General features: G+C 40.9%; 1 protein-coding gene across 2 annotated transcripts; it reads left to right on the plus strand.

The window, feature by feature from the left end:
- The first annotated feature begins 77 nt into the window (after positions 1-77).
- Positions 78-23,886, plus strand: fyco1b (FYVE and coiled-coil domain autophagy adaptor 1b). Of its 2 annotated transcripts, none has more exons than XM_075483111.1 (18): positions 78-150; positions 890-982; positions 1,209-1,315; positions 2,705-2,830; positions 4,746-4,852; positions 9,027-9,170; positions 11,003-11,099; positions 11,221-13,638; positions 15,418-15,498; positions 15,948-16,066; positions 16,232-16,399; positions 16,628-16,768; positions 17,727-17,935; positions 18,036-18,177; positions 19,343-19,441; positions 20,421-20,631; positions 21,480-21,589; positions 21,701-23,886. In XM_075483111.1, the coding sequence occupies exons 2-18, from the start codon at positions 922-924 to the stop codon at positions 21,774-21,776; spliced, it is 4,416 nt and encodes a 1,471-aa protein (XP_075339226.1). In that variant the 5' UTR covers positions 78-150; positions 890-921; the 3' UTR covers positions 21,777-23,886. The 2 variants fall into 2 exon arrangements, with proteins under 2 accessions (XP_075339226.1, XP_075339227.1); XM_075483112.1 differs by lacking the exon at positions 78-150 and adding an exon at positions 360-618.
- Positions 23,887-24,331: the final 445 nt, after the last annotated feature.

Genomic DNA, 24,331 nt, shown 5'->3' on the forward strand with positions numbered 1-24,331 from the left:
CTCTCAACCAAACGCGTTCTGAATTTGTAGACAGCTGCTCTGTAATTAGCCAATAGTTCTGTCAATCATTCGTAGAACCCGCCTCCAATGATAGCAAGTTTCTGTTGTATCACCCAGAAACTGGACACTGCAGACAATTTCACAAACCATGTACGTATTTTAGGTCGTTACATATTTTATTATTACGGGTTTCTCTTCATACACAATGTATGAAGCACAATGGTAATTTCTGACGTAAATATTCTTGAAATGACAAACAGGAACTCAATAGCTGAGAGCAGGTGCATGTCCTGTAGCGCTCGCCAGCCATGACAAGTCGATGTTTATGTGGTGTTGTGTTACATTTTAAAGCTGTTTGGAAGTGACACTAGTCGGTATTTCTGATTTGGACTGCATATAAATGTTGTGTCAGTGTGCTTTCTAAAGGACGCCGCCGCAACTAAAGGCCATACGCTGTCACGTGCGTTGTTATGTTGTATCATCTCCAACAGCAGCCAAATGTTGCTAACTTTTGTCCCGTTAGTGTGTCATCTTCGTCCATGTATCGGTTTGTTGAATACTTTGGGCGTCTGTTATGTCAAGGTCTCTCTAAATGTGCTTAATGCAAAACTCCTAATCGTAAGTGGTTGTCTATTTTTTTTTTTGCTGTAGGGAATAAGCGATTTTGGACGGTGCTATTTTTAATGTTTACCTCCGCAGTGTGAACAGCTTTGACACGTTCTTACAGTCACATGCTGAGATTTAGTTTTTGGGGTAGCCTATGTTCATGTTACAGTTTAGGGATATCACGAACAGACTTTACATCATGTAGACTTGCAAACTAACTGCAACTTAACTTGATTTTTTCTCTGTTTTAATCTTAGTTTATTTCTGTTTGTCCTACATTAAGAGATTCCTGACGACATCACCCCTGCCTGCACAATGGCCTTCTCCTCATCAATAGGAGATAAGCAGTTGCTGAGGATAATCAGAGATCTGCATGGTAATTAAGTTGTGAACACTGCAATGAAATACAAGAAGCCACATCTGTACCATACACTATGTATAGCTTTAAGAATGCTAACCTAGAAGGTCTTGATATGTTCTTTAACTTTTATTAGAAAATGATGTTGCTGATATCTAGTTCTCAGAAAGAAATATTGTGTCCACATTCAGCTGTCTTTTGCCTTTTGTGTACAAAGTGATACTACTCTTGCTCTTTACTCTAGATGCTGTTGTTGAACTGGGTAAAGAACACAAGGACTGTGGTGAACCCATAACAGATGACAGCGCCAGCCTGCACAAGTTCTTTTATAAGCTAGAATACCTTCTGCAGGTGTGGTATCTTGTTAAAATGAGTCATTTTTAATGCACAATGATGGATTTAAAAAATAAAATAAAATTTCTGTTAAAAGTTTGGTTCATAGAAATACAAGAATGTGTGAAAACTTAAAAATTATTTTAAGAGCTCATGTGAGTGATGTCATTGAATTTATTTTCGTTTTCTTTATTCGTTTATCAAGCAAAAATAAGAAAAATGCAAAGTTTAGTGGGATGTAAGACAAGCATTTTCCAGAATAGAATAGCCAGAATCTCATTTGCATAAGGCTGGTTCCAATCATCGACTAATTGTTTGAGGCAAATACTGCACCAGAGTTTCCACATCATTATCTTTGGTCATCTGTAATACCGGGGAGTTACGTACGTATTAGTCACGAATAAACAGCAATTTTTGGCTATGGAACCTTCAGGTATAGAACAGGTATACACATCATTTATGTTTGTAGAAGTTCCACTACCACACTTAAAAAGTACCCCCTTAAGCTTAGTTTTTGCTTTAACGACAGATTGACACAGAACATACTGTATGTGGGAGCCTGTGTAAGTGACCTCTGCTCGTGTGAGCATGCTTGTGCCCATTTAGATTAGTCAGTGGTGTTCCACAGGGGGAAATAAATTTAAGTAAAGCAGTTTGCTGTGTAAACACATACCAAGTGGACCGATCTTAGTTGTTACAGTCTGCGTCACTGTGGTGTGTAGTTACATTTCTAGTGAGGTGCACATCAGGCTATTGTGAAGCTATGGCATGAAGTTTACTTTCAGTAACAGTAACAAAATATAATCTGTGCGATACACTTAAAGTATTAGAAGTAGAAGTTATAAATAGAGAAGATTATTGTTACTCATGCATGATTTAGAAGTTGGTTGATATGAAGCTCCTAAACAGTTTTGGTACCTAAATGCAAATAATTGTTATTCTGATTATAACATGTCCTGATTATTCATTATTATTATTATTGCTATTGTTTATTGTTTGGTTGGTTCTGAAAATGCTGAAAAATGTGCTTCATGTGCTCTAAATATTCATGAAAATAGACAGTTTTCTCTCAAGTGACTAACAGATTCGTTGACAAATCATTTGAGCTGCACATTTTATTTTCAGAATATTTTCATGATTTCTTTATTCATAAGCCATGAAAAATGATGTGCAAAAATCTTAAATTGGAAAGAGACTGTTTAAAGATGTCAGGTGACTGTAGTGCGGTAAAAAGTGAAATATTTCCTTGAGAGATGCGTAGGAGTAGAAGTGAAAAGCGGCAAGAAAAGAACACACTCAAAGTGCAAAACAAACAGATTTTAGGAACAGAATTTTTAGCCTCAGACAAATGTGCTGAACAATCCACGTCACGGAGGACATTGAAATAAATTGATTTGTGTGTTTCAGTTTGACCAGAAAGAGAAGACAACCTTTCTTGGCCAGAGAAAAGACTACTGGGATTACTTCTGCGACTGCCTGATTAAGATCAAGGGAGCTAACGATGGCATCCGTTTTGTAAAGTCCATCCCAGAGGTAATCCTCCTGTCCAACACGCACACACACACACAAACGCTGTCGGCCTCGGTGCCTAAAACCCGCCATGGCATGCATCACATGTACACACAAATACACAGTGACTGTAGAAGCATGTAACTAATCCTCTGGTTAGTCAGGAGCAGAAAGACGCTGCTAATTCACTTGCTGTCTAACACTTGTGGCGCCTGCACTGTTTCTTCCTCACTTTCTGTGCTGGGAATTCACAGCGGTGAGCTACATGCGTTGTTGAATTAATTCCAGTTTGTATTATGCTTGAATTGCTGCTTATTTAACCTCCAGTGCAACAGTGTTTTTTGTTTGTTTTTATTAACAGTTTATCAATTTGTCGGTTTAAACGTTCGTAGATTACTCTAAAATGTAGTTTTAAGTGTTTTTCCCTGTTGTGTAGAACATGCACAAGTGTTGTTATTTTCTTTCTGAAAGGGCTGCTTCTGTGCTAGTATCGGCACACAATAGCTCTCGAGTATTTACTCGAATTATCAAGTGAACAAAAGTATCCATAACTGCTAATCGCAGAGATCTTTAGGTTTCTTTTTTTTTTTTGTCATTTGTTTCCACATTTCAGAGCTGGACCTGTCCATCAACTAACCTTTCAGCCCTCTCACCTCTCTTTAACAATGACCTTATCTGATGGGAATTTATTCACAGGAATATGATGTCAGGAGTGTGGTGTATTTTCCTCAGTGTCTTTCAGATCAGTTTAATTTTTGTTTTATTTATTTAGTGTAAACTGGCGTGTCTGTTGTAGTTTCTAAGAGGCAATAGTTACCCCTGTAAGTGTTCTGTTTTTTTTCCCACCAACCATTCAAGACGTTCATTGGTGTGATTACATCTGCATGCAGCAAATATTTACCGTTTCAGCTTAAAAAAGGCTTAATCTTGAATCAATAATCAGAAATGTTTTGATTAGTTCAACTCTTTAGATAATAGTTTCACTGGCAGAGAAGTGCCACTGTTCTATTTTTTTTAATGGGAAAGCTGTTTATAGATATTCTAGCATCAAAGGGTTACCAGATAAGCAAATTCTGACCTTTGATATTTTTTATTTAAATATAACTTTTTACATCCTGTCCATTGGTCACATATCTAAACAAGTCCCACAACTCCAGCTGGTGTCCCTCTGGCTGATCTGTTTTTCTGTTGTCTTGCTTAAATCCCTCCATCTGCCAATGTGTTTGGCAGTCTGGGATTAGACATAGACATCGTGCATTTAGTTTCTGGGTGTTGAGAAAATCTAAGCTTCCATAAGCTGAGGAACTAATTTGACAGGTGATCAGTTGGTTTCAGTTAATCAAGTCACTCTTTCGAGCAACAAACAAAAGATTCCCTGATTGCAGTTTTGACAGTGTGGTGAGTTTCTCATCACATCAGTTATTTTCGAATCTTTGTTCTAATGTTTTCAATTCAATTCAATTCAAAATTCAAAAATACTTTATTTATCCCAGAGGGAAATTAAATGTTGATGTAGCTCAATTAAATCAAAGAGTTATTATAGATGCTGATGGCTGTGGGCAGGAAAGATTTCCTGTAGCGGTCCGTTTTGCATCCAAACTGAAGAAGCCTTTGACTGAAGAGACTCTGTTTTCTGATAACAGTCTCATGGAGAGGATGTTCAGGGTTGTCCATAATTCTCTTGATTTTATGCAAAATCCTTCTTTGCATTATTGTCTCCAGTTTTGGTTTTGGTTTTGGTTCGTCAAAACGACTCCAGATGAAATCTAGGACTCTGTCATGAAAAGGAAAAACAATAAAACTCTGCATTCACTCAACGGATGCATTCTTTTGACCAGAAGAGATGCTACGAAGCTATGTCAGCACGGCAGAGAGTTGTTGTCATTTCACTGTATGTGTGTGAATGCACACTAAATTGTATGTTTTTGTGTGTCCTCAGTTAAAGACATCACTGGGGAAAGGAAGGGCCTTCATCCGCTACTCTCTAGTCCACCAGCGTCTTGCTGACACTGTGCAGCAGTGTCTCATAAATCAGAAGGTCACAAGGTCAGAGGACACATGCACACAAACATTTATTTACAGTGGCAAGCATTATTATTTACTGCCCTCGATGCTTTCCCTTTTTCCTTTTACAGCTCAATCTGGTAATTAAATAGATTTTTACGGGGATTTATTTAAATATAATAAAAAAAATTCTAAATTGGAGAAGTGAAATGGATTTTATTTTTTATTATTATTGTAAGAAGTAAAAAGACGAAAGTGGTGCCCTTTTTGCCCCCTTTGCTAAAAGCCACTAAATAATATCCAGTTCTACCAATTACCTTCAGAAGTCACACAATTTGTTGAGTACGGTTCAATCTAAGGTCTACATGATCTCAGTATATTTATACAACTGTTATGAAAGGAACTAGAGTTTTCAACACCACTAATCAAGAAGCACCATGAAGACCAAGGAGCTCCCCAAACAGGTCAGGAACAAAGTGTTCAAATCAAGTAATATCTAAACTTTGCTGCTCCCACAGTGCACCATTAAATCTGTCACTGCAAGAAGAAAGAATGTTGTACCACAACAAACCTGCCGAGACAGGGCCGTCCACCAAAACTCACTGACCAGGCAAGGAAGGTATTAATAAGAGAGGCAACTAAAAGACCCCTGAAGGGGTTGGAAAGCTCCACAGCAGAGGCGGCCATACACTCAACAACGCTGGGCTTTACAGAAGAGTGACCTAAAAAAAAAAAGCCATTTCTTCCGGAAAAGTGCGACAAAAGACGTGGGGAACTGATTTAAATGTATGAAAGATGGTCTTCTGGTCAGATGAGACTAAAACTGAATTTTCTGGCCATCAAGGAAAACATTTGTCTGGTGTAAACCCAACACCTCGAGAACCCCCAAGAACAACATCTCCACACTGAAGCATGGTGATGGCAGCATCATTATGTAGATGCGACAGGGAAACTGATCAAAATTGAGGGAATGACACAGTGAACCACGACATCCTTCTCTCTACCCTGGAGGGAATGGGGGTTTCTGGCTCTGCACTCTCCATGTTCTCATCCTACCTGACAGATCGCTTCTACCAGGTCACGCTGAGAGGGTCTGTGTCGAAGCCACGTAGGCTCACTACCGGGGTTCCCCAAGGTTCGGTCCTGGGTCCTCTTCTTTTCTCCCTCTACACATCATCTCTTGGTTCTGTCATCCACTCCCATAACTTTTCCTACCACTGCTATGCAGACGACACCCAGCTGATTTTTTTTTTTATCCCCCTTCTGACACCCAAGTGGAAGCACGCATTGCTGCGTGCCTGGCAGACATCTCGGGGTGGATGTCGATGCACCACCTTAAGCTCAACCTGGACAAGACTGAGCTGGTGTTTCTCCCGGGGAAGGGCTGCCCATTCAGAGACCTGGCCATCACCATGGATGACTCTGTGGTGACATCAACCCGGACCGCGAGGAATCTGGGTGTGACCCTGGACGACGAACTGTCGTTCTCGCCAAACATCTTATCAGTGACCCGTTCCTGCCGATTCCTCCTCTACAACATCCGGAGGATTCGCCCCTTCCTCACCGACAAGGCAGCACAGGTGCTCATCCAGGCTCTTGTCATCTCCCGCCTGGACTACTGCAACTCCCTCCTTGCTGGCGCCCCGGCTTCTGCCATCAGACCTCTGGAGCTGGTTCAGAAAGCTGCTGCTCGTCTGGTGTTCAACCTCCAAAAGTTCTCCCACACCACTCCCCTTCTCCGCTCTCTACACTGGCTCCCTGTAGCTGCTCGCATCCAGTTTAAGACTCTGGTGCTGGCCTACAGGGCAGTGGAAGGAACAGCTCCTTCATACCTCCAGGCTATGGTCAAGCCCTACACCCCCGCCCGACCACTTCGCTCTGCGGCCACCAGGCACCTGGCTGCCCCGTCACTCAGGGGTCCCTGCGCACGATCGACATGGTCACGGCTTTTCTCTGTTCTGGCACCCTGATGGTGGAACGATCTCCCGACTGATATCAGGACAGCTGAGTCGCTGCCCATCTTTCGCCGTAGGCTGAAAACCCACCTCTTCAGGAAAAACTACCCTGCTCCGTCCTAGTTCCTTACGCACTTATTGTTTCCTCCACCACTGGCACTCTCTATATTTTCATTACCCCCTACCCGAACCAGGGTTTGAATCCCAGTCCTGCTTTTCTTACCTCTTTTATTTCTTCCCCTACCTGAACCAGGGTTTGCATCCCATTCCTGCTTTTCTTACCTCTTTTATGTCTTCCCCTACCCGAACCAGGGTTAGCATCCCATTCCTGCTTTTCTTACCTCTTTTATTTCTTCCCCTACCCGAACCAGGGTTTGCATCCCCACCCCGCTGTGACTGGTGTGCAGTTGGTGAGAGGCTGGTTGGTTATCGCACTTACTCTAGCACTAGTTTTGCTCTTAGCTGTTTGGTATTAGAAGGAAATGCACTTATGATTTCTTGTGACCTGAAGTTCTTTTGCCTACCGATGTTGAACGCACTTATTGTAAGTCGCTTTGGATAAAAGCGTCTGCAAAATGACCGTAATGTAATGGAATGGAATGGAATGGAATGGAATGGAATGGAATGGAATGGAATAAGGGATGTTGCCTTACATTACAGGTTGTAACATAAAAAAGTAGGAAAGAAGCCATGGGGGTACTTTTACCTTTTACAAGTCCTCGTATCTCCTCATAGTTGTTGTCCTTAAAGGAGAAGTTAGTTTTTTTTAAACCTGGACCTTATTTCTTGCATAAAATACGTTCATCTTCTCACCGATAACAGTTTGGTGAAAGTTGGCGTCCTTCTGAAGATATTTAGATTACTCGAGATCACCGTATATCCATATAACGGGAGAGAACAGGGCATATACGATACAGCCTCCCAATAAGGCATTATCTGTCTTTATTTCACCAATACTTTAAGACGAATTAATGAATGAATGCGTACTATTGCACTGTTAGCTGCTGCTGTTGTTGTTGTTGTTATTGTTGTTGTTGTTATTGTTGTTGTTGTTATCATAGGAAGCTTTCTACACCTACACACGCGTCTAGTGGGATGACTTCATCGCCGCTGCAGCACAGCTCATTCACTCCGTGCTCTTTGACAGTCGGCTAACTTCACACAGAGTTTGCTACTGCTAGTTTTGTGTAACATGGCAATATATTTATCAGATTTTGACGATGACTGTATTTTCTGTGCCCCGTTTTCTCCCATTATTTGGATATACGCTCAGTGAGTAGATGAACGTATCTTATGCCAGAAACAAGGTCCAGGTTTAAAAAAAAACAAAAAAAAAAACGAACTCTCCCTTTAAGTTGTGATTCATTCCATTGAAGTGGCATACTTGTTTTCATTTTCAGATGTAACTCTCCCTTCCTCATTTGTGTTTTATTTCTGTTTTTTACAGAAAGCACAACTACCTCTAGACTCAACCATAGAGCCCTAGAGACAGCTCTCACTTCTTGTCTTACATCAAAACAAATTTGCAATTCTAGTTCTGCCTTGTCTGACCTTTAATACAGCTGGACGATCTTTTTTTTTTTTTTTTTGTGGGAGTGTGAATCTATTCCGACATGAAAGATTGTTGATACAGTTAAAAGATATTGAATTAAGAATCCACAGAGACAAACAACTATGCATGCTCGCACTTATTCCTTGGGGTAATTTTGAATCGCCTGACAATTAATCTAACATGCATGTTTTTGGATGGTGGGAGGAAGCCAGAGTACCCGGAGAGAACCCACGCATACAGGGGGAGAACATGCAAACTGTGCACAGAAAAGCCCAGCTGGGATTCAAACCTCTTGCTGTTTTGTTTTTTTCTTTATTGAAGTTGTTTCTCAATTATGAATCAAGAAAACGATACTCGTGATTCTTACTCTGCTTATCTGCTGCGAGCTTAGCAGAGAAAATATAAATCAAGCGTGGAACATCTGCTCCAGGTACAGCCGACATGCATCACCTGCTCAGGCTAAAGGGTTAGCAAAAATGTACTCTGTTAGCTGTTCTGGTTGGTATCATATTAATTTCACATCACAGTAGGTTTGTTTGGCTACACCAGCATTATTTGAGATGCAGTTCAGGTTATTCTATGTTTTAATTTTAGCACTATTTTATTAAAACATGTTGCTTTTCTAACAGTGTGACTGCTTGTCTTGTGACATTATAAGAAATGTGTGTTTTCTTTCTTTCTTTTCTTTCTTTATGATCTGCCAATGCAGTGACTGGTATTATGCCCGAAGTCCTTTCCTCAAGTGTCACCTCACTTCTGACATAATCAACCATCTTTATGAGCTCAACCAGATCCAGTTTGACGTGGCTGCCAGAGGTTACGACCTTGATGCAGATTGGCCAACATTTGCCAGGTGCCTACATTTATCCGTTTCAGCTTTCACTGCCAGTCTCTTTTCTCTCCTTTGATGACGAACAAAAAATGTGATTGTTGATCCTGTGTTGATGAAAAGTTCTGCTTTGTTAGACTTGAGCTACAACAGACCCTTAAAGGATAAGACCGTTTTTTTGACATTGGGCCCTTGATTTCACATTATAACATGATGTTCTACTCACCCCTGCTTGTTGTTGGTCATTTGGAGCTGTTCCGAAGATATTCGCGAGGCGTCTGGCTGCTCTCTTGAGATATTCGGCCATGAAACGGTTTCCTATGGGCAAGCTTATACAGGCACAAACTATGCTGTTTATAATTTATTAATTACTGTACACTAGCACTGATAACGTGGAGGTGCGTCGCTTAGCCTACTTAAAAAAATCCGGGTTACTAATTTTGAATTTTAGCCGAATGAATAAATAGGCAGCAGGTCTGTGGGCTGTCTGTGGTAGTAGCACCACGAGGACGTCAGTAACACCCACTTTACGACAAAAAAATCAAAATTACAGTAACCCGGATTTTTTTAAGTAAGCGACGCACCTCCACGTTATCAGTGCTAGTGTACAGTAATTAATAAATTATAAACAGCATAGTTTGTGCCTGTATAAGCTTGCCCATAGGAAACCGTTTTGGCCGAATATCTCAAGAGAGCAGCCAGACGCCTCTCGAATATCTTCGGAACAGCTCCAAATGTTCAACAACAAGCAGGGGTGAGTAGAACATCATGTTATAATGTGAAATCAAGGGCCCAATGTCAAAAAACCGGTCTTATCCTTTAAGCAATAGGAAGTTTCACATCACTTATCTGCAGCTTATGTAATATTATGAGGAGGATGCACTTGGTATTTTACAACGTAAAGTATCACAGTCCCAGTTTTTTTTTGTGCTCGACAGTGCACAAAGGTTGGTGCGTGTGAGAGCATGTGGGTGCTGACACAGACGGTGTGTTAGCACAGGTCGGTGTTCCCCATGTTAACGCCTTTGTCAAAACTTTCACTCACGTCATCAGTTTGTACTCAACTCACAGACAGTAGGAAGTTATTTTAAAGCAAAATCTGTGTCATGTTTATGTCTGAAGATCATTCAGTTCACAAAATGAGCGTTTCTTCTTCATGCTATTGAATAGAAATACACCAGATGGTATTCTCCTCTACTTTTGTTGTTTCTTTTTTTTTTTGCAATTTCTTGAAATTTTGTTCTGCTTCTCCTTATTTACGACTCGCCTGAAATTAACATGACCATGGTCACTTTGTTTTTCACATTAATTGTGAGTAAGTTGCATAAATGGAAATTGTGTCATTGAAGTCTTAGAAGGAAATTGCCTCATTTGATTGGCACCCAAGTACAGGCTTATTCTGATGAGAATTATTGGGCATTTAAGGCAAAAAAAGAGAGGAGTAAGAACCTGCGTAAGAACCTGAGCATTCAAATCCGGAATAATCGGCATAACTAACTTTGGGTTGGAATCACTCCTACATGTAGACACTGAGCAAGACTAAAATGGGCCTAAGCACTCCACATGTGCTCCAAAGTTCCATCTTTTTGTAAAAGCGGTAAACTGCAACTGTATTTTGATTCAGCCTTATTCCCGAGTAAGCTGCTTTCATTCATGTTTTGTTGTATTTTGACAGCTACACACACCAAAAATGGTGGCTGAAAAGCAGCCCAAATAAGAAAATATCTTAAATCAAAGTTCTGCCACGCATCCACTTTTCAACTTAAGGGTTTTTGTTTAAGGTTTTCTGTATCTCTCTGAGTTCTGTTCATCTTTATAAATATAATCCTGAAATTTGTTTTCTCTTTATTTCAAAGGCGAACAATAGGAACTTGCTCTCCAGCTTTTTCATGGAAGCCTCCGAGTCGTTGCTCCAGCATCAATAGCCTAGTCAGCAGCTATTCACACTCACAGGTACATTAATGTCATGAAGCATACTTTAATAGTCTATCAAGAAAATCGCGTTGAAGATGTTGAATCTTTACAGCATTTGACCAGGGCCCTCTTTTTTTTTCCCCCCCTTCATGCACTGCAGGCACAGGAGTTTCTCCCAGTCCCAGACTTGAGTCACAGTCTGCTTGGTGAACTGGGAGAACTGGGAGAACCTTGCAGTGTTGCAGAGAATCTCCGCATCGAGCTTGACCAATCCGAGCTCAGACAGCAGGAGCTTTTGGTACAGGTTCAGGAGTTGGGCAAAGAAGCTGCTGAGCTAAAAGGTGTCGTTAAAGACCTTCAACGTCAGTTATCAGCTCAGAAGTCTGACAATTCAGCATCTGCAGCAGCCCAAAGTGGCCAAGAAACTGGTAATGACGACAGAGTAAATCACTATCAAAGCTGCCAGGAATCAGCTGTCACTGATTTACAGGAGAGACCCACTGCTGCTGCGAGCAAAAACATGGAGCTTCTCTCCAAGTTAGATGAGGCTCTTATTGAAAAGGGACAACAGGCAGCAAGCTACTGTGACTCAGCCTGGAAAATCCAGGAACTCCTGGAAAAACTTAAGACTGCTGAAGAGGAGAAATTGGAGGCAAAGAGAGAGGCCGAGGACAGGGCCAGACACTCAGAGCGCCTGTCCCAGGAGTTAAAGCTCAGGGAAGAGGAGTTGAGGGACAGTGAGGAAAAGCTAGCTGAGTTTAAGGCCGGAGCCCACGAGGAACGGTTGGAGGCACTCGCACGGTTGGAGGAGCTCCAAAGTGTGGTCAGTCGAATTCAGGGGGCACTGACTTTAAAAGAGAAGGAGACGGGAAACTTGAGAGCTCAGCTTCAGGATCTGCAAGCCTCTCTGGAGTGCAGGGAACGTCAAGCGGAGGAGCTGAGAAAAAGACTACTGTCGGAGAGAGAGGAGGTAGAACAAAGATGTGGTATGAGAAGTAGCCAGAGTGAGGAATTTGAGGACCAGATGTTGGATTTAAGGCAAACTCTTAAATATAGAGAGAAGGAGCAAGCTGCTAGTTCTGAAAGAATGAAGCATTTTGAGGAGCTCAGTGTTGAGCGAGCAACTCTGTGCTGTCGACTTGATGATAATGATATCACGGCCAGTGATGAAACCGCAAAGACTGAGGATTACAAAACCCAGTGCCTCAGTCTCATGGAAATGAACACAAAGCTTCTCCAAACGCTCAGAAAAAGTGAGGCGAGCATTACAGAGCTGTCAGAGAGCAGGGACACCCTGTTGGACCAGCTGGCTTCTTTTAAGGCCTCTGGAAAGCACCTAAAGGGTAGACTAGAAGCTGCAAAGATGAGTGTGGAAGACAGAGAGAAAAAGCTTTTAGATGAAAACCTGCAACTTGAGGAAAGTTTCCAAAGGGCGCTTCTCCAAAAGGAGGAATCAGATGCTCAGATGAAGAAGCTACAGCATGAGAACATGGAGCTTTCAGATGCTCAGTCCTCATTGAAGAAACAGTTGGCCACAACTCAACAGGAAATGGACTCACTCACTGTCAAAGCTGAAAAGCTGGAGAAGAACCTCACAGTGTCGCAAAGAGCCCAAGCAGAGTTACTTGACAAACTCCAGGAAACTGGAGCTAAGCTGAGAGACCAGACTGTGAAATGTGATGTCCTGCGGGCACGAGCCGACGAGCTGGAAAGCAGGACCGGAGAGCTGCTTGATGAAAAAGGAGCTGCAGAGAGCAACGAAAAAATGCAAAAGCTTCACGATGAACATCAGACGACCTCACTGGAGACCACCCCAATCAGGCTGGTTATAGCTGAAGCTCAGTTGGAACTCAACTTAAGGGAGGTAACCAGGCTCCGGGAAGAGGTGGTGGAGCTCAGGGCTGAGCTCTTGGCAGGGAACGAGGAGAGAGTGAAAACTCAGGCACTGCAGGAGGTGACGGAGGCCTCCAGAGAGGACCTCCATGTTTTAGCAGATCAGCTGAAGATGCAGGTAGAGGAGCTAAACCGCCGGCACGTGGAGGAGATCCTTAGATCTCGGGAGCGTGAAGAGGCTCTTGTCCGGGAGCGTGATGGTGAGGCGCTGGCTCGTGTGAGTCTGGCTGCGGAGGTGACGACCACCAGAGAGGAGCTCGATAAACTGAAGCCGCGTTATGAAGCCATGCGTCTGGAGAACAGTGAATCACGAGAGGCCCTTCACAGAGCCAACACAGAGACGGCAGAACTCGGCGTGCATGTGTGCATGCTGACTGCTGAGAACGAGGAGGCTCGTCTGCGTTGGGAGGCGCTGTCAACCAGACTGCTGGAGCTAGAGGAGGAGGCAGCTCAGGAGGCGGAGAGGCTGAACACCTGCATAGAGCAGCTACGTCAGGAGAACAAGGAGCTCCACAGTCAGGTCCATAATGATGAGGATCTGTTGGCTTCCAAGCAGAAACTGCAGACCGAGCTGAGCATGGCCCAGCACGAAGCCGAGGCTACGCAGCAGACGAGCCAGGGGGAGATTCAGGCTCTCCGGTTCCAGCTCAGCAGCCACGCCACGAGCCACGGAAACCAACTCCAGGTCAGATATAAGTGCTTCAGGTGTATTTGATATACTTTGTATGGTTTAATATATGACACTGCTTGTTTCAATGCAATTTCCACGGTAACAATCATGTTTGTGTAGAACACTGACCTCAGATGGGGAAAGATATTTGAAATGATTCCCCTTTAAGTCCAGCAAAAATGGAAACTTCTGCACCAAAAACACACAATAAGCAAAAGTCAGCAAACAGGGTCAATGTGCTTTCTTATGACTGCCTGGGGCCTCGTCTATGAAGCATGACTACAGGCTCAGTGAGGTAACTCTATGTCCAACCACTATGTTTCCACTATCATGGGGGGTGGTTCTGTTTCTCATTCCTTTCAAGTGAAAGATGACTACAAGCAGACCACTATGATCTCTTTGAAAAATTAAAAGCTGAATAAATAAAATATAAAGACATCTGCAAAGGAGCAGTGAGATTGTCTCTTCCTTTCACCATCTTTCTTGCAGTTACCATCTAAACCCTTCAGCTTTCACTCATAAACATATCCATGAGAGATATCTCTGTGAAGGGAAAAGCTTCTTAATAGAGACTGGTATGGCCACCAATTTTATTCTTCAGCACAGCCTGAACCCCCTTAGACAAACATTCTTGTAATTTATTTGAGTTGTCTTTAGAAATAGTTCTCCAGGCTTTTTGAAGGATATTCCAACGATCTTTTTTGGATGTTGACAGCTTTTAGCTTAGTTAGTCTTTAAGACTTTCTTTTTTTTTAGGAGCACACTTCAGTTCATGCTGTGAGATGTGCCAAATTTCCTCCTCCGTGCTCTTTGGGAATTACCATGTTGGTGCATATAATGTCAAACTGTGTTATGTTTGGCATTTTGTATAGATTCAACCAAAGAAACGGGAACGAAAACGTGTATTTGTGACGGGCTTCTTGTAAGAAAGTATTTAAAGATCCCATTTAGAATTTGTTCTTTGCTAAGTTGGCTGTTATGTGTAGTCACAACGCTGGTTTGTCCCCTTGTTTAGGTGCGTTTGTTCACGCTTGAATGATTCATACGTCAGTGTTAAGTGACTGAACAAAGAAAAAAAGCACATTATTTTCTAAATAGTCAGGTACAAGTGGACTGGACTGAAAGGACTGAAACAGTGGCCATTATCATTGTAAAAACTTCAGAAAGACTGAAGAACTGATGCCCAAGAACGCTTTAAAAGATGACAAGAAAGTCTGGTTCTTTGAAAGCAAAATATAAAGAATTGAGGAAGAATTTTGCACACCACATGGGTTTAAATACTTCAGTTGTGAAGTATTATTGCTTGCTCTATGAAATATACTTGTAAACAGTCACCCAATTACTCTGCTGCCCATTTCCCATCATTGTGTACATATCCAGAATCTGAAAACCTGGGTTGACTCAGTGAGTTTATAACTAGCGTCACGGTATACTTGGTGTGAACTCAATTGTCACCACACTGAGAATATTTGGAATTTTCTGGAGAATACATAATGCAGATTGGACGTTTCGATCATCAGTGCAAGATCTTGGTGAAAAATGAATGCAAATCAATATTGTGATATTTCATAAGCTTATCAAAACAATGAAATGGGGAATGCATACTCTGAAAGCTGATAAAGATGGTCCAAATACGTAATTGTGTGCCCAAGAATTATATTTTTAGATTGTTTTGCATTCTATTCTCTACATAGATGTTCATCTACCAATACGCTTTAATGTCTGGATTTTGATCATATGAGTCATCAGTGTGATGGATTTCTGATTCATATTCTTATCCATAATGTTAAACAGGAGTTCCAGGAAGTGAAGACGCAGCTGACGACGGAGCAGGAGAAAGTAGTCGACCTTGAGAGCAAACTCGAGCAGCTAGAGGTGAGTGGATAACCTGAATTTGAAAATAATTACTATATATATGTTCTGGGCAGCTCCGGGCTGCGTCTAAATACATCTTTACTGACTGATATGAATAAGAGTTTGAAGTCGGCGGCTCTTTGCATTCTTAGACTAAACTTTTTTGGCTTTTCTACCTGGAACAGAACGATACCCTGCTTATTCCCAACAAGTGAAAGCAAGAGATTATTGTTTTGTAGAGTTTCAAATGTCTGCATTTTTTGTAATCGTTTCAACACTGACCACATCTCAGACAACATGCAGAGTCTGTTTGGCCCAATTCCAGTTTCACATCTGAGGCCGATAAATGAAAACACACATTCCAGTTGCATTGTGCTGGATTGCTACTAGGAGAAATCGAAATGTCACGGTCACAAGCGTAACTCAGAAAGAGCTACAAATTATGTCTTGCTTTGCTGTACTGATCGCAGGCTACGAATCAGAGATATTGCCAACAGATTGAGGAGAAAAACATCCAGATGGCCGAGTCGGCAAATCTCATCCTGCAGAAAGAAGATGAGATAATCCATCTGAAACAGAATTTATCAAGGTGAGATACAGTATTCATGATCACACTTTCTGGAACAAATTAAAGCTCTGTAAAGAAACGCGTTTCATCTTGTGTAGTTTTAATTTGGCTCCATGTTTGATTTTTGGCATCGTGGTCTTGTTTTTTGAAAATGTGAGCTTGTAAATAAGATGTTAATGCCTGCAGGTCTGAGGACAGTCTCGCAGCAGCAGAGCGGGCCTGTCAGGAGATGGCTGAAAATCTTCGGAGGGTCACACAGGACAAACAGAGCTTTGACCTTAGGACAGCTGCGGAGCTCGATGATCTTTACCGTACCAAAATCAATTTGGAGGAGAGACTTGTGGAGCTCATCAGGTACAAAACGTCCTTTCAATCTCCACGGGTTTTCCCATATCTGTTCAGTGTCATTTGCTACGATTTGTTGTTTGATTTGATTGATTTCTTGTTTTTCTTTTAGTCGATCAGTGTACCTGCTTAGCAGCATGTCCACATGTTGTTGCTACACTCTAAAGTTCCTTGTTGATTGTGTCCACTGAGTTATCGTTTTGAGTGCTATCCAAATGCTTTTTGTGCTTTCTGCAGGGAAAAAGATGCACTTTGGCAGAAGTCTGATGCTCTGGAGTTTGAGCAAAAGCTACGTGATGAGGAAACGGAGAGGGACGTCAACTACTGTCTGGGCTGCCATACTCAGTTCAGCTGGTGGCTCCGCAAATACAACTGCAGGTCAGATGGTCCTTTGTATGATAAACAAAAATACACATCACTCAGTCAACCTCTGCAACTTTCTTTAATGCTACTACGTGTAAACAACAAGCGAGATTAAATTCATTTCTTGGTTGCTAAACCCCATTTTTCTAACATTCTGCTGCGTCGGTTTACACAATGAAACACTTCACTTTGTCCTGCATCAAGCAAAACTCACGGTAAAAGTAAATGAATTCATGACTGCTGCTACTCTGACCACAGTGTGTTGAGGAACAGACAGATGAACATGAAAGTGCATCTAACACCTTACTTCTGCCTTTCACTTCTTATTTAGACTTCTGAAAAGTAACTTATTTGTAAAGTCAAATATCCTTTTACGTGCTTCTGATGGATCCTCTTCCGCTGTTCCTGTGCTGCTGTAGGAATCCGTAATAACTCGAAACAAAAAGCAAAGGCGAAATGTTTTGACCTTTGCTCAGTTTATAAAGCGTCTGCACTTGAAACGTTTGGTTGGACGGTCGGTTTTAATATTAAACATGTGAAGACGGTCTCATTAGATATTATAGTGTGAAGATTTATATTTGCTTTTTATTTTTATATTTCCTCTACCTGCTTTATTTCATCCCTGGATATGAAAGCCAAAAAGAAAAGAAAAGATGTCTCAACATCACAAGTTAATTATTCCATCATCTAGAGATAGCCAAGCTTGTTTTATATTGATAACGGGTCGATTATGTTCTTATCTGGAGATAACAAGGTTTGTTGTCGTGTGCGATAACAGGTAAATGTATTTAGTTAGTTCGGCCTTGTAAATTTAATTTTGCTGTCAAACTAATTTTGTCATTATCACCACCATCATCATCATCATTTATTTTGTGGCGGTCTTACATAAACATGCACGATTTCAACACTCAGTTCAAACCGACAAAGTATTTCTCCTGACACTTTATCTCCATCAAATGATGTCTTTATGCAGACTCTGTGGGCGTCCCTTCTGCTACTACTGCTGCAGTAACACAGTGAGCACCCTGCAGGGCGGCAACAGGGAACGCTGCTGTGGGGACTGTTACAACCAGCACAGTGCAGTAACTGAGCGCCACCCACAGGAGGAAGTGACTCACAGCACACCGGTGACACCATTCAGCCGCTTGCTGCTGGCCGGCCGAGCTGCGGCCGGTGTTGCAGGTGACACGTTTTCTTACATTCACGCACACACTGTAAAGCGACAATGGCTGTTTACACATTGGCGCAAGACTGACAGTCGAGCTTGGCGTTTATTTTTCAGGAGGAGATGAAGGTGAAAAGCTGGACGATGGTGTTTTTGACATTATCACAGAGGAGGAAGTGAGCGGGGTGTGTGACAGTGACTCCCTCTCCTTTGCCACTGCCTGCTCTCCTGGACACGGACAGCAGGGGGCAGCACAGCTGTGAGTATCTCCCTTCCCGTCTTAGATGACGACAAAGACGGTCCAACAACAGGAATTATAAAGCACAACGTGGCAGATTTATACCAACCACCAGAATAGATTTCGTTTTGAGCGACATGTTTTCTTTCACAATATAATACATAAATAGGATTCTGTTACAGTCTTTTATATGAATCAACCACAGACACGGGTATAGTGGTCAGATACATATGGATGCTTGTTCTTCAACGTTCAATATTAAGTCGGCTTTTCTTTTTTTTTACATCGGTACCCACCCACACTCTTATGAAAGCCCATCCACACTGCCTGACCCCCAAAAATATGTGTAAATCAAGCATCAAGACCAGACATGATCCTGCAACAACTGTGGTGATTTTAAATATTACAAAACTGCCTTTTTATGTATTCAAATAGACACAACTTTGCTTTTTTTTTTTTTTTTTTTAATTCGTGGGCAGGTTTTTCTCATTTTCTTACAGTACACTAGCAGGTGCATTTTAGATTGGCCTATATGACCTGAATTGATGTATATTGGTGACCATCTGCTTCACTTAAACTTTCAGCCCATTGTAAAGAAAATATCCATAAATCTGTGGCCATGTTTTTGATCGAGGTGGCTTGGTCTGGGTGCACATTTTTCTCTACCCGTTTCTTTCACCGTGACAGTGGTTTAACTCTGCTTTGTCTAATATGGTGGAAACCTCAGTGTTTGGATACATGCAATCGGCATTCAATGAAAGAAAAAGCACGTCTGTTCTGCTGTACTGGTGATTGCAACATTTTTTAGTTTTTTTTTTTATCCTCGTCTCTGCTGTTATTAGATGAGTCTGCACTTGCCTGATTAAGGTATTGAGACAGGAAGAAGTTCTTGACACCAAATACAGAGTAACAGTCGTCTGTCTTCTTCCAGAACGTGGTTTGTTTCCGACAAGGAACATAGATATCGTACATTTGGAGACTGATGTTTTTATGTTGTGTCATTTCTGACCTGGCCCACATGATATCCACTTGCTGTGCTGTCAGATCAAACTGTGGAACCCACTGTTTTTAAGAGCTGACCAGACATCCCTAGTACTTGTGTTTTCATCATGAATGAAATGATTTATTCACAATCTGATTTGTGGTGAATTTTGTTTAAATGTAAAATATCTGTCACTCTGTTTAGAAACAACAGTGCCAGAGAAATGGCATCGGAGGATGCCGATGACCTCAGTGCTGCAGTACAGGATGCAGAGATCTGCCTGCTGAAGTCTGGTGAACAGACGTAAGTATCATTTGCGGTGAAATGTACACTTGAAAATTATGTTCGCAAAGCCACAAGTTTGGCCCGTTGTCTGGAAGTGAAAGTTTCTCCACTGATTCTTAGGGTAAAACATTTGCGCATAATCCTGAAATGGGAAGTGAAAGATGAAACTTATGGGTGTGTGAGAGGAATTGATTCTGTAGAAGTTCCAAGGTACCCACTGCAGAACCCATGTTTCACTTCTGTTGAAAGCTGGTGCAGCTTTGTTTGTTTAGTTAAAATGAAAAAGGCCTCATTTCACAAGCCATCTGCCTCATCGAAGAGTTGCTGAGCAACAAGATAAAGCCTTTCACTAAAACTAAAATATATTTCAGGTCTCCAGACTACAATTTCTGACTGGTGGGGCTATTTTTGAGCTGCGACCTTTGAGAACAGTCACCTTAAATAAGATTGGTTGTAAAGTGTAGCCAAACTGTCGTAGTCTAGAGCCCCATGTTTGTAGGTCTTGGGCATAAAGCCTTTTGTGGCTTGGTGTCAGTTGGGCTTAAGGACTGAAAATGGAGTCTATCTCAATGAGAAACAGGGAAGATGTGAGCTTCAGATCTCTGCAGCTACACAAGTTTGGATGCTGGCTGCCAATTAAAATACAGTTGCCATTATTTTTATCACACTAACTAACAACAATACAAATATATACAGTTAGAAATGTACAGTAATGTACTGCAGCAACTGTATTGTTTGAATGGATTTCACAATGCCGACGTTCATTGTCCTAAACATTCTGTACATTTAGTCATTAAAGAGAAATAAGATATGTGCATCAACTACAGTTCATTGATCATTAAGAATTTTTTTAAATCCACTTTTAAAGAAATAAATGACCACTTCCATTTTGATGTTTCTGTTAGTCTTGCGTGTTTGTGAACTGAATAGTTTGGGATTTTTACTTTTGTCGGTTTAAAGGAATTTAAAAGCACAAAGTTTTCTCCCAATGCCACAGACTCTCTGTCCACTTCACGGTGGATGATATCTCAAGGTTTGGGGACGACTCTCGAGAGCTTTTCATCAAGTCCAGCTGTTACAGCATTATCCCCATCACCATGAGCTCTCCTGGTCCCACCGTCTTTTGGACCTTTACCTCTGAACCAAAGAGCATTGCCTTCAGTGTGGTCTACAGGGAGAGTGCAGAGACTCCGCTGGAGCAGGCCAAGGTGAGAGCCTGCATATTCTGATGGACCACCCTGACTTAAAGCTACTGCAGTTAAACTAAATTGAATGACAATGCAAAATGCATTATTCATAGTGATTCATCTGCCGAGAATAAGTCTGCAGCCCTCTTCAACTTTATGAGCTACAGCTCATTGTGTAGCTGTCAACATGCAACTTTACAGTTTTCAGTTCACTCTGTGCTCCTATTAGAAAAGACATGCACCGTTATCAACAAGCTGGTTAATGATATGAAGCATTTTGCTTCTCCGGAGCCAGGTGTTTCCCTCTGATGGAAAAAGATGACTCTAAATTAATTATTGTGTTGCTTCAGGGCTACTGGAGCAACTGTTTGCTAACGGGATTGATATGTGAAGCTGTTTCTTTAACAGCGTCAGTTATTGTAGATTTAAACATTGCAAAATATCAGCAAAACAACATGAGACTCAATAACTGCAACACGATTCAAACATTCAAATTCCTCATGTGAATAATAATCTGGTGTCTAACAATGCTGTGAGAGTTCCGAGCACATCACCGTAGCCTGTTTTTTTTTTTTTTTTTTTTTTGGTTAATCTCCTTCTGACACCTTTGGGTAATTAGGTGTGCATGTAGGAATATGTGGGCTTTGTTTAGTCATAGGACCGTGTGTCAGGGTCAAACATTGCAACAAAATGATTCAGAGCAGCGGTGAAAGTCCTGCACCCTTGCAGCGTTACGGACATTTGTTGGGATTTGGAACATGATTCAGATTTTAAACCTTTCTTTGTTTTTTGTGATGATCTTTAAGAATATTTTCTGATGTATCTATCTCTAAATGTTAACCAGGATATCTGTCCTTTTCTTTCGGCAGGTTTTGATCCCTCTGACTCGCTGCAACTCCCATAAGGAGACTATTCAGGGGGAGCTGAAAGTCCGAAATGTAGGAGAATACACGCTCATCTTTGACAACTCTTTCTCTAGGTCAGACATTGTGTACTTTTGTTCAGTAACACTTGTTCACACCTCAGCACAAACCGCTGTCTTTGCTTGGACCAGAAACGTAAACAATTCTCTGTCTGTCCTGTGAATTAGGTTCATTTCAAAGAAAGTGCTGTATCATCTGAGTCTGGACAAGCCTGTGGTCTACGATGGAACTGACCTTCTCTGAACGTGGCAAAAGGGCCGGGGGGAACGCCGACTTCTGTGTCAAGATGTTTACGGTTATGTGCATCATTTTGAGGCAAAAAGGTGTGATGGTTCTGCACAGCAGTCTCAGTGAAAGGTTGTGGCATTTTAAAAATGTCTCCCCCAGCTTCGCTCATGAGGTGTTAAACGTTGGACGAATTCTGATGGAAGCAGAACAAAGGTTGGAAACAACAAAAGTAAATAATCTCACTCATTTAAATGTTGGCACGCACTGCTTTTTGAAAAAAAAAAAAACTCATTTAGATATCGTATTTAGGGATTGCAAATATGTCCAAATTAAAAACCCAGCTATGCATATTTGATAGAGAACGCGTGTGTGCGTGTGCACGAGAGCACCTACAGATTTGGCTTCTGGAGGCAACTTTCCAGAAGTAAATCTGTATTTCTGGATTCATCCGGAGGGTTTGCTGTTTGTCACCTGACTCATCTCACACTATACGGTTGTTAAAATGGAAAGTTGTGCTCTCTGCACAGTGAAAGATGTTTGATGTGGCTAAAATCTCTTTTCACTTTTATGTTGTAATAATGGTGATTTTTATGATTTAAGACAGTTGATAGGGAAGCTACTTTGCAATTAGTTTTTTATTTATTTGTTTGTTTGTTTGTTTTTTGTAATAACAATATCCAACAAAAAGTATTGTGAATGTGACAAACACACAATCAGGGAGTCTCTTGAGGTAAAGGCGACATGAAACTTAAAGTTTGTGACCTGGGATTAAATCTCAACCACAAGATTTCTGAAAAGTAAAGTTTGTTGCTTGATTTGGACAAATAGAATAATTTAATTAAATATTTTTTTAGTTTTTTTGCTTAAATCCACCATTAAAAAAAACAATGTAAATGTGTGTTAATATGAGCATTTGAGTTGTGCTGTGGGTGTTTGTTGATGTCCAACACCTCTAATCTGCTAAAGTTGCTGTTCATCTCACTTATCTTAGTAATTGTTGCCTTTCAGCTATCAGAAATGAGAAGAGGTGGGTTTGCCACATTGCAGTCGTGATGAAAGATAAATGGAAAGTCAGAACATTTGCTTTCAGGATTTAATTCAATGTTCTGTGACGGTTACATTTGAGGATAGAATAGAATCTGGCTAGCTGGTTTCAATGAATGCAGACGCTAGGAAAGTGCATATAACAAAAGCAAATCAAAATTCAAGTGTCAGTGCTTTACATTTACTATTTCTTGGAGCTTAACTTGAATTTCCCTCCTGATATTTTAGCTATAAATTTAGGGAAGATATATTACAATATCAGTAGATACTTGCAGCTGGTAGATGGAGTAATAGTGTTTGCTTTGGAAAAAGAAACGACTCTAAATACATATTTGTGCACTGCTAGAATAATCTTAACATGCTGGATTTCGTGCTGTTGCTCTGTGATTAATCATTGCAGTCCTGAGGTGTGACCATGTCGCCTGAAATGTAAAACCTGCAGTGTCAAATGGAAAGTGAGAAAATCTCATCCTTCAAATGATACAGGTTCAAAACATACATCATTTTTATACTTGAAGTTTTCAAATGTAAGCCCAATATTAAAGTGGTGAATGTTAAAATTAGTTGTGATACTGACTTGGAAAAAAAGCTGAATTACCGCTGTTTCCCAATTTTTACATATCTCCTCTCATTTTAAACCCATTTTATATTATGACTTAAACTGACAAGAGGAGAACATTTGAAAAAAAAAAAAAGCAAATTATATGTTTTATGCATATCTGAATAAGATAAGTTATGTATTGCCAAATATCCTGGTATATTTGTCTATTTTACTATTGTTCAATGGGATTTATATTTAAAGACTGCAAAATGACTGTAAAATGCACTTTTGAAAGGGATTTTTGTTGGTCTTTTTCCCATGAGCCTTTGTGCCAGTTGATGAATGGTTTTTCTTTTCCTTCATATGTTGTGAGTGTGTGATGATAGATATGTACTGCTGGATTTGCCAGGGGCAAGCTTAAACTCTGACTTTACTTGTGAATGACTGTTCAAAATGTTTTTATGAAAGTATCATTTACACACTAAATATTTATTACAGAAAGGATTCAAGACTGTTATTTAATAAACAAGTATTGTGTGACCAATGTGTTATTGTCAGCTAAGTGAATCTGAAATATACAGTATGTGATTCTTGTCCCTGCATCTTTTCACAGTAGAAGCACGACTTTACTCATTAGTAGCTTTATCGTTGCATCCCTCTGTCAGAAATGTCCATACTGGATTTGACCAATCAATCTTTATTGACAGGCTATGTACCACAGACTTTTAAGGTTGCTGGAATTAAATCTTTACATTAAAAAAAAAAGTCTTGATCCAGGGTTGTTAGCTAATTATCAACCTAAATCCAATTTTCCCATTTATGTCTCAAGAACTTGAAAAGGTTGTTGCAGCTCAACTTTGTGATAATTTTACACAGAAAGCCATGTTTCCAGTTTTCTATGTAAACAAATAATCTTCCTCGCACACCAGACTAAGTCATGTTCCACAGGGTTCTGTGCTCGGACCGATTCTTTTCACTTTATATA

The sequence above is a fragment of the Odontesthes bonariensis genome, chromosome 14 (assembly GCF_027942865.1).
Source record: "Odontesthes bonariensis isolate fOdoBon6 chromosome 14, fOdoBon6.hap1, whole genome shotgun sequence".
Classification (NCBI taxonomy): Eukaryota; Metazoa; Chordata; class Actinopteri; order Atheriniformes; family Atherinopsidae; genus Odontesthes; species Odontesthes bonariensis.

Coding starts and splice junctions, on each gene's coding strand:
- fyco1b (XM_075483111.1), top strand. CDS start 922: ATGGCCTTCTCCTCATCAATAGGAGATAAGCAGTTGCTGAGGATAATC. Junction 16,400..16,627: donor AGACTTGTGGAGCTCATCAG/GTACAAAACGTC, acceptor TGCTTTCTGCAG/GGAAAAAGATGCACTTTGGC. Junction 16,769..17,726: donor CTCCGCAAATACAACTGCAG/GTCAGATGGTCC, acceptor GTCTTTATGCAG/ACTCTGTGGGCGTCCCTTCT.